The sequence below is a fragment of the Mobula hypostoma genome, chromosome 7 (genome assembly GCF_963921235.1).
Source record: "Mobula hypostoma chromosome 7, sMobHyp1.1, whole genome shotgun sequence".
Classification (NCBI taxonomy): Eukaryota; Metazoa; Chordata; class Chondrichthyes; order Myliobatiformes; family Myliobatidae; genus Mobula; species Mobula hypostoma.
The window spans coordinates 104883757-104899516 of record NC_086103.1 but is presented as its reverse complement, the minus strand read 5'-3'; the positions used below and the strand labels follow the sequence as shown (position 1 = coordinate 104899516).

Genomic DNA, 15760 nt, shown 5'->3' with positions numbered 1-15760 from the left:
GGTCTATAATTCCCCAGTTTCTCTCTCCCTCTGTTTTTAAAAAGTGGGGTTACATTAGCCACTCTCCAATCCTCAGGAACTAGTCCAGAATCTAAAGAGTTTTGAAAAATTATCGCTAATGCATCCACTATTTCTTGGGCTACTTCCTTAAGCACTCTGGGATGCAGACCATCTGGCCCTGGGGATTTATCTGCCTTTAATCCCTTCAATTTACCTAACACCACTTCCCTACTAACATGTATTTCGCTCAGTTCCTCCATCTCACTGGGCCCTCTGTCCCCTACTATTTCTGGAAGATTATTTATGTCCTCCTTAGTGAAGACAGAACCAAAGTAATTATTCAATTGGTCTGCCATGCCCTTGCTCCCCATAATCAATTCACCTGTTTCTGTCTGTAGGGGACCTACATTTGTCTTTACCAGTCTTTTCCTTTTTACATATCTATAAAAGCTTTTACAGTCAGTTTTTATGTTCCCTGCCAGTTTTCTCTCATAATCTTTTTTCCCTTTCCTAATTAAGCCCTTTGTCCTCCTCTGCTGAACTCTGAATTTCCCCCAGTCCGCAGCTGAGCTACTTTTTCTGGCTAATTTGTATGCTTCTTCTTTGGAATTGATACTATCCCTAATTTCTCTTGTCAGCCACAGGTGCACTACCTTCCTTGATTTATTCTTTTGCCAAACTGGGATGAACAATTGTTGTAGTTCATCCATGCAATCTTTAAATGCTTGCCATTGCATATCCACCGTCAATCCTTTAAGTGTCATTTGCCAGTCTATCTTAGCTAATTCACGTCTCGTACCTTCAAAGTTACCCCTCTTTAAGTTCAGAACCTTTGTTTCTGAATTAACTATGTGCAGATTATATCTATCATTTATCAGATCAAGATCTGTAGCAATTTCAAAGTTCAAAGTTCAATGTAAATTTCTTATCAAAGTACATAGATGATTCCAAGAAAGATTCATTTTCTTGCAGGTGTACACAAAACAAAGAAATGCAATAGAATCAATGGAAAACTACACACAAAGACTGACAATCAATCAATTTGCAAAAGAAAAAAATCTGTTGAAATACATAAATAGATAGATAGATAATACTGAAAACATTAGTGGTAGAATCCTTGAAAGTGAGTCCATAAGTTGTGGAATCAGTTTAGTGTTGAAATCAGTTAAGTTATCCACACTGGTTCAGGAGCCTGATGATAACTGTTCCTGAACCTGGTAGTGTGTGTCCTGGTCGTCTTTCCCAATGTCAATAGCAAGAAGACAGCATGGCCTGGACGCTATGGGTCCTTGATGGTGGATGTTGCTTTCTTGTGATAGCGCTCCTTGTAGATGTCCTCAGTGCTGGCGAGGATTTTACCTGTGATGACTGGGCTGTATCCAATACTTTTTGTAGGCTTTTCCATTCCTGGGCATTGGTGTTTCTATATCAGGCTTTGATGCCACCAATCAGGATACTCTCCATTGTGCATCTGTAGATGACATGACAGATCTGCACAATTCTCTAAGAAAGTAGAGGCATTACTATACCTTCTCTGTAATGGCACTTACGTGCTGATCCAAGGTCAAATCTTCTGATACGATAATAATGCCAAAAATTTACAGTTACTGACCCTCTCCACCTCTGATCCCCTAATGAGGGTGAGTTCATGGAGCCTCCCAGAGTTCCTCCAGTGTGTTGTGTGTGTTGCTTTGACCCCAGCATCTGCAGAGTATTTTGTGATCAATAATTATCTCCTTGGTTTTGGTGACGCTGAGTGAGAGGTTGTTGTTCAGCCAGATTCTCAGTTTCCCTTCCATATACTGATTCAACAACACATTTGATTTGGCCAACAGCAAACTTAAATATGGTTTGCAGCTATAATTAGCCTCACAGTCATTGGATAAAGTGATATAATTTGTACTATTAAACCAAGTGATTCCTGAAATATCGAATGGGAAATCTTACGAAGTCATCATCTGCTGAGGTGCAACTTAATGGTAATTACATGCTGGCATAATAAGGCAGTAGGAAGTGGTAGATTGCTTTAGTAAGGAATCCTCTGATCATTGGCTTTTGTAATATCTAGAATGAAGAAAGGACAAAGATGATCTGAAAATTATTTGGAGGGACAAAAGCATAAGTAGAAGGGTCATTACATTCTGAAGGAACAGACAAGTTGGAAAGATAATGAGAGTCCAGAAATAAGCATTTGATTTCTGAGGCACAGATCTGGACAATTAGAAATTTTGTGACAGGAGATGGAGTTCTACTGATCCATAAATTGCAATCCATCTAATGACTCTCAGGGAAATATGATCCTGAAGTTCACTTCAATTTGGTGTGTGACGGGGGGGCGGGGGTGGTTTGAGGTGTAGTGAGCGATGGAAATGGGGGTGGGAGGATTGTGCAAAAACGGAGAATTGATCGAGCAAGGAAATGAGGGTTGTGAGAACAAGTGGAATAAAAGAACCAAGGGAATGGTGTTGTCAAAATCACTGCATGAGCATTTAATAAATCAGACAGAAAGTATCTGGCAATCAGCCACTGTGTTACTATCAAGCATCAGTTTTAATTAAAGTGCAAAATATATACCAGCACCTTCAAGAAAGATTAGGGAAATTTCAGCATGATAACCAAAAACAATTTTGCTGTTATTACAAAATGCCCTCTAAATGCTACAAGGTATTATGTAGCATATTTTTAAATCCATCTTGATATGAGAATATGGGAATTTATAAATTGTTTTTTTAATATTCAAAGGCCTACAGTAGTTTTTTAGTACAGGTTGGTATAAGAGATTGCATAATATACTTAATGGCCATTCATTACTAAGCTGAGAAAAAAACAAGAAAGTTAATCCCTTGTGGCAGTTTTAACCTTTTGCACCTAGTCCAGGAAATGTGTACTTCAACATGTCATTATATGAATTTTTTCGACATTTTAATTGGAGATTTTTAGCTTTAAACTGTTAGAGAGTATACATTTTCATGACTTCACTGAATCCTAATAATAGTCACAGAAATGTTTATACACCATTGATTGTATGTAGAAACATCTATGCTCATAACATGAGATCATACTGTATTAGTGAAAAGAAATCAAAAACTATTCTGATATTTTTTGTCTTTGTTCACGTGGAATTGCCAAATAAATTGCCAACTGACATTGTTCTTCTGGATACTTGAGTACAAGACCTTTAAGCGAGAGCAAGGCATTTCTTTATGCCTGTCTGAGCAATGCAAGGTGCCCTTTTCACAAGATATTCCACCAGATCCCTTTCTCAGAGATGCCTAAAAGGGAACACTCAGAAATATCTCTTCTGTCAATTAGATTTTTTCTGAATTTTCCTTGGTGAAATGGCTTATCAAGAGGAGAAGTTTTCTCTATCTACGCAAGAACTATGCACTTGTGGAGGGATGATATCTCCAATAACTTCAGCACGAGCTTGTCCCAGAGTACAGCAGTAGGTTTGTCGACATTTGATGATGGATTGCAAACATCATTGTAGTAAGTGAATCAATGCGAAGTCACTCCTGAGCTAATGTCGCCATCTTGTGGCAATATGGGTGTAATTCTAGATATTTCCGGAGGTACCATTTCAAGAGGAAAAGGATTATAAAGTGCTCTAGATTGCAGAATGTTCTGCGGCCTGGTCCATAGTTGCCTTTGTCTCCACCCAGTCTTTGTAATTATTACTGACCTGACTGGAAGCGTCAGCTCTGCTCATATTGAAGTGATCAAGATAATCATAGCTGAGCTGAGTCGAGCTAGTTGCCGTACGGAACAACTGTCTTCATAAAAATACTTCAGAAATGGTACTGCTTGGGTGATACTTCTAAAAAATCAATTTGAAAATGTAGTCACAAAAAGCTCTGGAAATGTAAACACCACGTTAAAATTTTACTGTGATGTAAAATAATCCTGTTAAATGTTTCCTTAAATATTTACAGTAATAACAACTAAACTGGTACAACAGAGGATTTCTGTTCTGAGAACATAGAAACTTTCATCCATAAAATAACTGTTTAAAACAAGAAGTCCTTGCAATACGTTGACAGTAGAGCTCCCTTTAGTATTTCCATAACATTGCAGAGAGTTGATAACTACATTATTTTTGAATAATTGATAACCAAATGAAATGCATTATTTACTGTCCTCCAATTTAAGGAAGATGAAATCATGCCAGCAAAGTTTGAAGAAGAGTCTCTTATCTGGATGGCTGCAGACCAACCAATCGAAGACCATGCCTTCCTGAGCCCTAAGGTTTTGGAACTGTGCGGTGACCTCCCTATTTACTGGCTTCGTCCAACTTACACCAAAGGTAACTGTGATGTCAATTTTACTGTCGACTGCTGCACTTCTGATTACAAAGAGTACATAGGAATGGTGTCCAATCTAATAAAATATTCTTTCTTGATGAAAAATAAAAGGTCTTCTTGACACAAATGAGAATTAATTAACAATTGAATCTAGCCTAAGACACAATGTTTGATTTTGAGATTTATGCTTTCAACCTTGAACTGATTCCCCTGGTCGCTGTAAAGATGACAGAATGGTTCATTCAACCAAAGATCAGATTATGTGCAATTGGCAGCATGCCTTAATTTTTTACAATTAAAATTAATGTATTAAAAAATCAATAATAAATAAATTTAACGGCCAGAGTCCTTTCAATGTTTGCATTTCTTGATTTCATTTTGAGTGGTTTAACTCCATGGGTCAGTGTAAGAAGACAGCACAACTCAGGGTAATACTACATGGCATCTGTTATTAACTTTCTTCATATGCAGTTAGTTATTAGCTGAAATGAGCTTGAACCAACTGCAGTGCATTCACACAGAAGAATGGAGGGGCTCAGCAGGTCAAGCAACATCTGCGGAGAGGAATAAAGAGTCGATGTTTCAGGCTGCAACACCAAAATGTCGACTGTTTATTCCTCCCCACGGATGCTGCCTGACCTGCAGTGTTCCTCCAACATTTTGAATTGAATTGAATTGACTTTATTACTTGCATACTTCACATATATGAGGAGTAAAAAGCTTTACGTTATGTCTCCATCTAAATGTGCAATTTATAGTAATTTGTAATAAATAGTATGTATAATATGACAGTCAATATAGCGTAGAAATACAATTGTATCAGTGCAAATTAATCAGTCTGATGGTCTGGTGGAAGAAGTTGTCCCGGAGTCTGTTGTTCCTGGCTTTTATGCTGCGGTACCATTTCCCAGATGGTAGCAGCTGGACCAGTTTGTGTTTGGACAATAAGACCATAAGGAGCGGAAGTAGGCCATTTGGCCCATCGAATCTGCTCCACGTTTCAATCATGGGCTGATCCAATTCTTCCAGTCATCCTCACTCCCCTGCTTTCTCCCCATACCCTTTGATGCCCTGCCTAATCAAGAACCTAGCTATCTCTGCCTTAAATGCACCCAATGATGGCCTCCACAGCAGCTCTTGGCAACAAATTCTACAGATTTACCACCCTCTGACTAAAGTAATTTCTCTGCGTCTCTGTTCTAAATAGACGTCCTTCAATCCTGAGGTCGTGACCTCTTATCCTAGACTCCCCTACCATGGGAAATAATTTTGCCATATCTAATCTATTCAGGCCTTTTAACATTCAGAATATTTCAATGAGATCCCCCCCTCATTCTCCTGAACTCCAGGGAATACAGCCCAAGAGCTGACAGACGTTCCTCTTGGGTCCTCAATGATCCCTTGTGCCCTTTTTACACACCTGTCTCTGTAAAAGTCCTGAATAGTGGGAAGTTCACATCTACAGATGCGCAGGACTGTCTGCACCATTCTCTGCAGAGTCCTGCGATTGAGGGAAGCACAGTTTCCATACCAAGCAGTGATGCAGCCAGTCAGGATGCTCTCAATCGTGCCCCTGTAGAAACCTTAGGATTTGGGGGCCCATACCAACTTCTTCAACCATCTGAGGTGAAAGAGACATTGTTGTGCTTTTTTCACCACACAGCCAGTATGTACAGACCACGTGAGATCTTTGGTGATGTGTATGCTAAGGAACTTAAAGCTGTTCACCCTCTCAACCCCAGATCCATTGATGTCAATAGGGGTTAGCCTGTCTCCATTCCTCCTGTAGTCCACAACCAGCTCCTTTGTTTTTGCAACACTGAGGTAGAGGTTTTTTCTTGACAACACTGTGTCAAGGTAACGATTTTTTCTCTGTAGGCTGCCTCATTATTATTTGATATTAGGCCAATCAGTGTAGCGTCATCAGAAAATTTAATTAGCAGATTGGAACTATGGGCGGTGACACGGTCATGGGTGTACAGAGAGTAAAGGAGGGAGCTTAGGACACAGCCTTGAGGGGCACCTGTGTTGAGGGTCAGAGGGGCAGAAGTGAGGCAGCCCATTCTTACCACCTGCCGGCAATCTGGCAGGAAGTCCAGGATCCAGCTACACAAGACAGGGTCAAGACCAAGGTCTCTGAGCTTCTTGTCAAGCCTGGAAGAAATTATGGTGTTGAATGCTGAACTGCAGTCAAAGAACAACATTCTCTTGTGAGCATCCTTCTTCTCCAGGTGTGTAAGGACAGTGGATAGAGCTGACTATTGCGTCATCTGTCAATCGGTTGTGTCGGTAGGCAAATTGTGGGTGGTAGCAAGCCGCAGATGTAATCCTTGACCAGCCACTCAAAGTATTTGCTTATTATTGAGGTGAGTGAGCAGGACGCCAGTCATTCAGACATGTTACCTTGGTCTTTTTAGGCAGAGGGACAATGGTGGGTGTTTTGAAGCAGGAGGGCATTCTACACTGGGAGAGGGAGAGATTAAGAATGTCTGTAAACACACCTGCCAGTTGTGCTGCACACATCCTGAGTACCCACCCTGGGATGCCGTCCGGTCCCACAGCCTTGTGACTGTCCACTCATTGGAAACATCTGCATACTTCAGCCTCAGAGATGACCAAGGTGCAGGTCACTTCAGCAGCTCTCCTCAGGGGGCTCAGTGTTGGCGACATCGAACCAAGCGTAAAAAAGATTTAGCTCATCTGAGAGAGAGGCAGCGATGTTGGCAGCACCACTGCACGTAGCTTTGAAGTCTGCGATGGTGCACAGACCTTGCCATCAGCTGGGCGTATTGTTGGTGGCTAGTTGTGTCTGGATCCTGTATTGTTGTTTCACTGCCTTGATGACCTTGCACAGATCGTAGCTGCATTTCTTGAGCTCCTGCCGATTACCAGCAATGTCAGCTCTGTCTCACGCGTTAAGTGCTGCTCACATGGAACTGTTGATCCAGGGATTCTGGTTTTGGTAGACTCTGGCCGATTTTTGGGGACCACGTCCTTGATGCACTTCCGGATGAAACTCATGACCCCTTCCATGAACTTGAAGACATCCTCATTGTGGAAGACATTCCAGTTGACATTATCAAAGCAGTTCTGTAGCATGGAGGCTGATTCGTTGGACCAACAGTGCGCAGTTTTAATCTCTTCTTTCAGCTTCTGCCTTTATATCAGCAGAAGCAAGATGGAGGAATGAGCCAACTTTCCAAAAGGCGCACAGAGAAGCGTTTTGTAAACGTTGTGGAAGGGAGAGTAGCTGTGGTCGAGTATGCTATCTCCCCATGTGCTCTCCTGGATGTGTTGGTAAAACTTCGGAGAGACTTTAGTCAGTGGTGCTGTATTAAAGCCTCCGGCAACGATGAAGGCAGCCTCCGGGTGTGCAGTCTCCAGGGTGCTGATGGTCTCCTACAGTTCCTTGAGAGCCAGGTCAACACCAGCCTGCAACGGAATATACACAGCAGTGATAACAACAGCCGGGAACTCCCTAGGCAGCCAGAAATGTTTACACAGCAGTACAAGGTATTCCAGATCCAGGGAAAAAAGGGATTTTGAAGGCATGCACATGTGTGTGTTGCTTTGGATTTCCAGCACCTTCAGAAGCTCTTGTGTCTATGTAATCACATAAAAATCAATAAACTCCATGGCGTTTCTTCAATATGTGCTCCTGTCAAATGAATCCTTGCACCAAAAGGTGAGCCTTACTAAGCTTATTCTTCAGGCTTGATATTTCATTCTATTTTGTTCAGATCAGGTATGTCTTTTTCAGTTATTTTTCAAGCATTGTTGGCTATTAAAACAGACTTTGATCGAGAGTTGCATCAGCTTTTGGACTGTTTTTAAAAAGTTAGAAGTTCAAAGTAAGGTTAAGATCAAAGTACATATATGTCACTATAAACAACCCTGAGATTCATTTTCATGTCTCTTCCTTCAGTTAGTCCTGACGAAGGGTCTCGGCCTGAAACGTCGACTGCGCCTCTTCCTATAGATGCTGCCTGGCCTGCTGCGTTCACCAGCAACTTTGATGTGTGTTGCTGAGATTCATTTCTTGTGGGGACACTCAATAAATCTTTAGAATAGTAACCATATTAGGAGAAAGTGAAGTTATCCCTCCAAGTTGAAGAGCCTGATGGTTGAGGGGTACTAGCTGTTTCTGAACCTGATGGTGTGAGTCCTGGGGCTCCTGTATCTTTCTCTTGATGGCAGCAGCAAGAAGAGAGCATGGCCTCTGTCTGGTGGGGGTCCCTGATGATGGGTGCGGCTTTCCTGTGACAGCGCTTCATGTAGATGTATTCAGTGGTTGGGAGCGCTTTACCCTTGATGGACTGGGCTGTATCCATTACTTCTCATAGAATTTTTTGGCCAAGGACATTGGTGTTTCGGTACCAGGCTGTGATGCAACCAGTAAATATACTCTCCCATATACACATCTATCGAAGGTTGTCTAAGTTTTAGATGTCATGCCAAATGTCCGCAAACTTCTGAGGAAGTAGAGGCGCTGCCGTACTTTCTTCATAATTGCATTTATGTGCTGGGCCAGGGTCCTCCGAAAAAATACCATCTAGGAATTTAAAGTTGCTAACCCTCTCCATCTCTGATCCTCCAATGAGATCTGCCTTATGGACCTCTGGTTTTCTTCTCCAGAGTCAATAATCAGTTCTATGGTATGGGTGATATTGAGTGAGAGGTTCTTGTTATGGTGCCACTCAGCCAGATGTTTAATCTTCTTCCCATATGCTGATTCATCACCACACTTGACAGTGGTGGCATCAACAAACTTAAATATGGCATCGGAGCTGTGCTTAGCCACATTGTCATAAACGTAACGCAGGTAGAGCAGGGGGCTAAGCACACAGCCTTGTGGTGCACCTGTGCTGATGGATATTGTGGAGGAGATGTTGTTGTAAATCCGAACTGACTGTGGTCTGTAAGTGAGGAAATCCAGGATCCAATTGCACAAGGAGGTATTAAGGCTTGGAGCTTATTGAGTAGTGTTGAGGGAATGATGGTATTGAATGCTGAGCTGAATGCACCTTTGCTGCCCAGATGTTCCAGGGTTGAGTGAAGAACTAATGAGATGGCATCTGATGTGGAACTGTTGCTCAAGTTGGCAAACTGGAGCAGTTCCAAGTCACTTCTCAGGCAGGAGTTGATATGATTCATCACCAACCTCTCAAAGCATTTCATCACTATGGATGCTTATAAGTGCTACTGGATGATAGTCATTGAGGAAGGTCACCATGTTCTTCTTAGTCAACGCGATAATTGAAGCCTGCTTGCAGCAGGTGGGAACCTCAGACTACCGAATCGAAGGGTTAAAGATCTGAGTGAACACTTCAGCCAGTTGATCAGCACGTGTCATGAGTACTCGACCACATACCCCATCTGGTCCAGGTGCTTCTCGCGTGTCCACCCTCCTGAAGGCTGCTTGCACATCAGTTTCAGAGATTGAAATCTTTGTGGGCTGTGGGAGTTCATGATGGTTCCTCCAGGTTTTGGCAGTCAAAGCGAGCAAAGTGAGCCAGCGAGCATTGAGCTCATCTGGAAGTGAAGCCCTGTTGTCACCTATGTGGCTTGATTTAAATTTATAAGAGGTGGAAGTATTCTAGCCCTACCACAACTGTCGAGCATCCTTCATTGAATCAAGTTTGGTCTGGAATTGCCACTTTGCTCGTGAGATGGCTTTCCAGAGAATATACCTGGACCTCGCGTAACGTTCCAGGTCACCAGACCTGAATGTCTCTGGTCTGGCCCTCAGCAGATTTCAGATCTCATGGTTCATCCTGGGCTTCTGATTGGGGAAGACTCAGAAAGATTGTGTGGGGACACACTCACCTACAGCTGTTATAATAAAGTCCATTGCTACCATGGCGTATTCACTCAGATCCCCAGGTGAGTCCCGGAACATGGCCCAGTCCACTGAGTCGAAGCAATCCCATAGCCGCTCCTCTACCTCCTGCGACCAACTCTTTGTTGTCCTAATCTCTGGAGCTTTTCTCTTCAGCCTCTGCCGGTATGCAGGTAGGAGAAGGGCGGCCAAGTGATTCAATTTACTGAAATACGGCCTGGGCATGAAATGATAGGCATTCCTTAACTTATTATAATAGTGGTCCAGTTTCTTGGGATCTCTAGTGGGCAGGTTATATGCTGATGGTAATTAGGCAGGGTTTTCTTCAGACAAACCTGGTTGAAGTCTCTGACTATGATTTTAAATGCTTCAGGATGGGCAGTTTCTTGTTTGGAGACAGCATCATGCAGTATCACGAGCGCTTGATTATAGTTGGCCGCTGGTGGTATGTAAACTGTGGTCAGGATTGCGGGTGATAAATCCCTAGGTAAATTAGATGGATGGTGTTTGGCCATTAGGTGTTCCAAGTCAGGGAGAACACGAATTCAACAAAACTGCCACATCAGAGCAGCACCAAGGGTTTACCATGAAACACACATCTCCTCCTTTTGCCTTTCGATTACTCATTACGTTGTAATCAAAATTAATATTGATATCAATTGGAGACTAATTCAATATAATTTTTTCTCTTTGACATTCTCTTTATTTTCCTGCACATAATCACCAACGCCTTTCTGCTCTTTGCCCATCTCCACCCACGTTCGCACTCTGGTCTTTCACCACATTCACTCCTGAAGCGAGTGGAATTATCTGGTAGGCTAAATCAAAATTTGAAAGCAATGTGTGACAGTCATAAAGCAAAAGAGATGAAAATGTAAGTTCTGGTTGACATTTATAGTCTGCACAGGGTTTTATTGAAGAATAAAAATAAGAATCCATTTTCCAGATGGACCTTCAATGGTGTGTTTATAAATTTATTGGCTAAATGAAAAAAATCCAGTCTTATATATTCTTTTGTATTTTCCTGTTGAATTAAGTGACATGAACCTTTAATCTATAGATGAGCTTCATAGATTCTTCAATCTTTTTCTCATACCTGTTTGAACCATCCAACTATACAGCAGAGAAAGTTGTCCTGAAATGCTGAAACTGATTAACAACTGAATATTTAAAACTAAGATTTATTTTGAAGCTACTCAAAGTTGCAATGTAAATAATATTGTCTTCACAGATGGTCAAAGGAGGAGAAGATCAGTGGACCATGAGAAGCCTCTGATACCCGACCCTTACTACTATGAGTTTGAGTTTAACCCTGGTGCAGTGGATGATTTTGGCCAAATTGTGGGAGTTCCTGCTGAGGTTGATGTTGAAACAACTGAGGTACAAGCTCAAGATGCAAGGGCAAATGATACCATTCCAGAAGAAGGGGGACCATCTACCTTCAATGCAGAAAACCCTTATCATGTACGTACAAGTATTATTTCTCATAGGCCATGAATAACAGTTAATTAGCTAATAGAACTGAGATATGGCTTGGCATCCGTGCCAAGTAACTGGTGCAAAGCCTCAAAGAATACATTCTTTTTCGTTTTGCATTGATTATGGGCATCAGTGGCTAGATCAGAATTTAAAGTCAGTCCCTCCTTATATACCTTTGAGAAGATGGTGATGATAAGCTTTCCTTTTGAATCACTGCAACTCCTATCTCACAGGGACTCCCTTGGAGTTCTTTGAGAGAGAGTTCCAGGTCCAGCATGGTTTATGACTTGAAGAGGAAATTGAAGTAGATGTCAGGATATATGATCCTCTTGTCCTCCTACGGTATACAACCTGTGATTCTTTAGAGTTTTCATCAAAGATGCCTTGGTAATCTGCCATAATGACATAGAAGGTCTACCCTGTGGCCATGACACTTCACCTTAAATGGTGTAACCGTTGAATGTAGTGGATGGGTTACCAATCAAACAGACTTTGCCCTGAATGATTCCAAAAATCTTGCTGGAACAGCACTCAACCAGACAAGTAGAACGTACTCTATTGCATTCTATATTAACTTCTTGGAGATGATGGAAAAACTAATAGAAATCAGGAGGCAAATTATACTGATATTGGTTTATTATTATGACGTGTATCAAAATACAATGAAAAACTTGTGCTTTGGTAACCATCTAAGCAGATGATACCAAATAAAATTACATCAAGGTCATACAAAAAGCAGAATAGAGAAGATAGTTTTTCAGCTACAGAGACAATGCAGTGCAAGTAGACAAATAAAGTGCAAGGGCCACAAAAAGGTAGAGTGGGAAATCAAGAGTGCAAGAGTGCTTCATCTTTGAACGTATGGGAGGTTCATTTGAAGGGTGGGATAGCAGAGTGATGATAGGTACTGTCAGGCTTTGATATCTTCTGTCTGACATAAGGGAGGAGAAGGGATAGTGACTGGGGTGGGGAGCTCCTTGATTACGTTAGCTGCTTTCCTGAAGCAGCAGGAGGTGTAGTGGGAGTGTGTTGCCTATCTTTAGTGATTACTGTCTGGTGTTCAGGAAGACAAGAATCCAATTGCAGAGGTGGATGTAGAGTCTTGTATCTAGGACTTTGAAGGTGAGCTTGTTTGGAATTATGGTGTTGAAGGCAGAACTATAGTCAATAAATAGGAGTCTGACATGGGTGCCTTAGTTATCAAGTTCCAGAGCTGAAGTGTAGGACAGGAAGATAGCACCCTGTTTCAGTGGTAGCTGATTTATATGGGTCAAGTTGTCTGGGGGTCTAGAGTTGATGTGTGCTGTGACTAGCCTCTCAATCCACTTCATGATGGTGGATGCCAGTTCCACTGGACAGTGGTCATTAATAATAATGATAATAATAAATATTGTCACCAAATAATTGATACTAGAACGCACAATCATCACAGCGATATTTGATTCTGCGCTTCACACTCTGGATTACAAATATTAAATACTAAAGATATTAAAAATAGTTAAAAATAGTAAATATTAAAATTTTAGATTATAAATCATAAATAAATAATAGAAAAATGGGAAGTAAGGTAGTGCAAAAAAACCGAGAGGCAGGTCCGGATATTTGGAGAGTACGGCCCAGATCCGGGTCAGGATCCGTTAAGCAGTCTTATCGCAGTTGGAAAGAAGCTGTTCCCAAATCTGGCCGTATGAGTCTTCAAGCTCCTGAGCCTTCTCCCAGAGGGAAGAGGGACGAAAAGTGTGTTGGCTGGGTGGGCCATGTCCTTGATTATCCTGGCAGCACTGCTCCAACAGCGTGTGGTGTAAAGTGAGCCTACAGACGGAAGTTTGGTTTGTGTGATGTGCTGGGCTGTGTTCACAATCTTCTGCAGCTTCTTTCGGTCTTGGGCAGGACAACTTCCATACCAGGTTGTGATGCACCCTAGAAGAATGCTTTCTACGGTGCATCTATAAAAATTAGTGGGGGTTTTAGAGGACAGGTCAAATTTCTTTAGTTTTCTCAGGAAGTAAAGGCGCTGGTGGGCCCTCTTGGCAGTGAACTCTGCTTGGTTGGACCAAGTCAGGTCATTTGTGATATTGACCCCCAGGAACCATAGAACCATAGAAACTACAGCACAGAAACAGGCCCTTTGGCCCTTCTTGGCTGTGCCGAACCATTTTCTGCCTAGTCCCACTGACCTGCACATGGACCATATCCCTCCATACACCTCCCATCCATGTATCTGTCCAATTTATTCTTAAATGTTAAAAAAGATCCCGCATTTACCACCTCATCTGGCAGCTCATTCCATACTCCCACCACTCTCTGTGTGAAGAAGCCCCCACTAATGTTCCCTTTAAACTTTTCCCCACTCACCCTTAACCCATGTCCTCTGGTTTTTTCTCCCCTTGCCTCAGTGGAAAAAGCCTGCTTGCATTCACTCTATCTGTACCCATCATAATTCTATATACCTCTATCAAATCTCCCCTCATTTTTCTACGCTTCAGGGAATAAAGTCCCAACCTATTCAACCTTTCTCTGTAACTGAGTTTCTCAAGTCCCGGCAACATCCTTGTAAACCTTCTCTGCACTCTTTCAACCTTATTTATATCCAGTTTTGGTGACCAAAACTGAACACAATACTCCAGATTCAGCCTCACCAATGCCTTGTACAACCTCATCATAACATTCCAGCTCTTATACTCAATATTTCAATTAATAAAGGCCAATGTACCAAAAGCTCTCTTTACGACCCTATCTACCTGTGACGACACTTTTAGGGAATTTTGTATCTGTATTCCCAGATCCCTCTGTTCCACTGCACTCCTCAGTGCCTTACCATTAACCCTGTATGTTCTACCTTGGTTTCTCCTTCCAACGTGCAATACCTCAGACTTGTCAGTATTAAGCTCCATCTGCCATTTTTCAGCCCATTTTCCCAGCTGGTCCAAGTCCCTCTGCAGGCTCTGAAAACCTTCCTCACTGTCTACTACACCTCCAATCTTTGTATCATCAGCAAACTTGCTGATCCAATTTACCACATTATCATCCAGATCATTGATATAGATGACAAATAACAATGGACCCAGCACTGATCCTGTGGCACACCACTAGTCACAGGCCTCCACTCAGAGAAGCAATTCTCTACCACCACTCTCTGGCTTCTTCCATCGAGCCAATGTCTAATCCAATTTACCACCTCTCCATGTATACCTAGCGACTGAATTTTCCTAACTAACCTCCCATGCGGGACCTTGTCAAAGCCCTTACTGAAATCCATGTAGACAATATCCACTGCCTTCCCTTCATCCACTTTCCTGGTAACCTCCTCGAAAAACTCCGATAGATTGGTCAAACATGACCTACCACGCACAAAGCCATGTTGACTCTCCCTAATAAGTCCCTGTCTATCCAAATGCTTGTAGATTCTGTCTCTCAGTACTCCCTCCAATAACTTACCTACTACCGACGTTAAACTTACTGGCCTATAATTTCCCGGATTGCTTTTCGATCCTTTTTTAAACAACGGAACAACATGAGCCACTCTCCAATCCTCCGGCACCTCACCTGTAGACAGTGACATTTTAAATATTTCTGCCAGGGCCCCTGCAATTTCAACACTCGTCTCCTTCAAGGTCCGAGGGAACACCCTGTCAGGTCCCGGGGATTTATCCACTTTAATTTTCCTCAAGACAGCAAGCACCTCCTCCTTTTCAATCTGTACAGTTTCCATGATCTCACTACTTGTTTCCCTTAATTCCATAGACTTCATGCCAGTTTCCTTAGTAAATACAGATGCAAAAAACCTATTTAAGATCTCCCCCATTTCCTTTGGTTCCGCACATAGCCAACCACTCTGATCTTCAAGAGGACCAATTTTAACCTTTACAATCCTTTTGCTCTTAATATACCTGTAAAAGCTCTTTGGATTATCCTTCACTTTGACTGCCAAGGCAACCTCATGTCTTCTTTTTGCCCTCCTGATTTATTTCTTGTATTCTCTTGCACTTCTTATACTCCTCAAGCACTTCATTTACTCCCTGTTTCCTATATATGTCATACAACTCCCTCTTCTTCTTTATCAGAGTTGCAATATCCCTTGAGAACCAAGGTTCCTTATTCCTATTCACTTTGCCTTTAATCCTGACAGGAACATACAAAC

General features: G+C 42.0%; 1 protein-coding gene across 1 annotated transcript in view; it reads left to right on the top strand.

Moving 5' to 3' along the window:
• cnmd (chondromodulin) overlaps positions 1 to 15760 on the top strand; it is an 83258-nt gene that overhangs the window by 37850 nt on the left and 29648 nt on the right. The window contains exons 5-6 of the mRNA XM_063052810.1: positions 4150 to 4303; positions 11372 to 11604. Of these exons, the coding sequence (XP_062908880.1) occupies positions 4150 to 4303; positions 11372 to 11604 (387 nt within the window). The remainder of the gene's footprint in view (positions 1 to 4149; positions 4304 to 11371; positions 11605 to 15760) is intronic.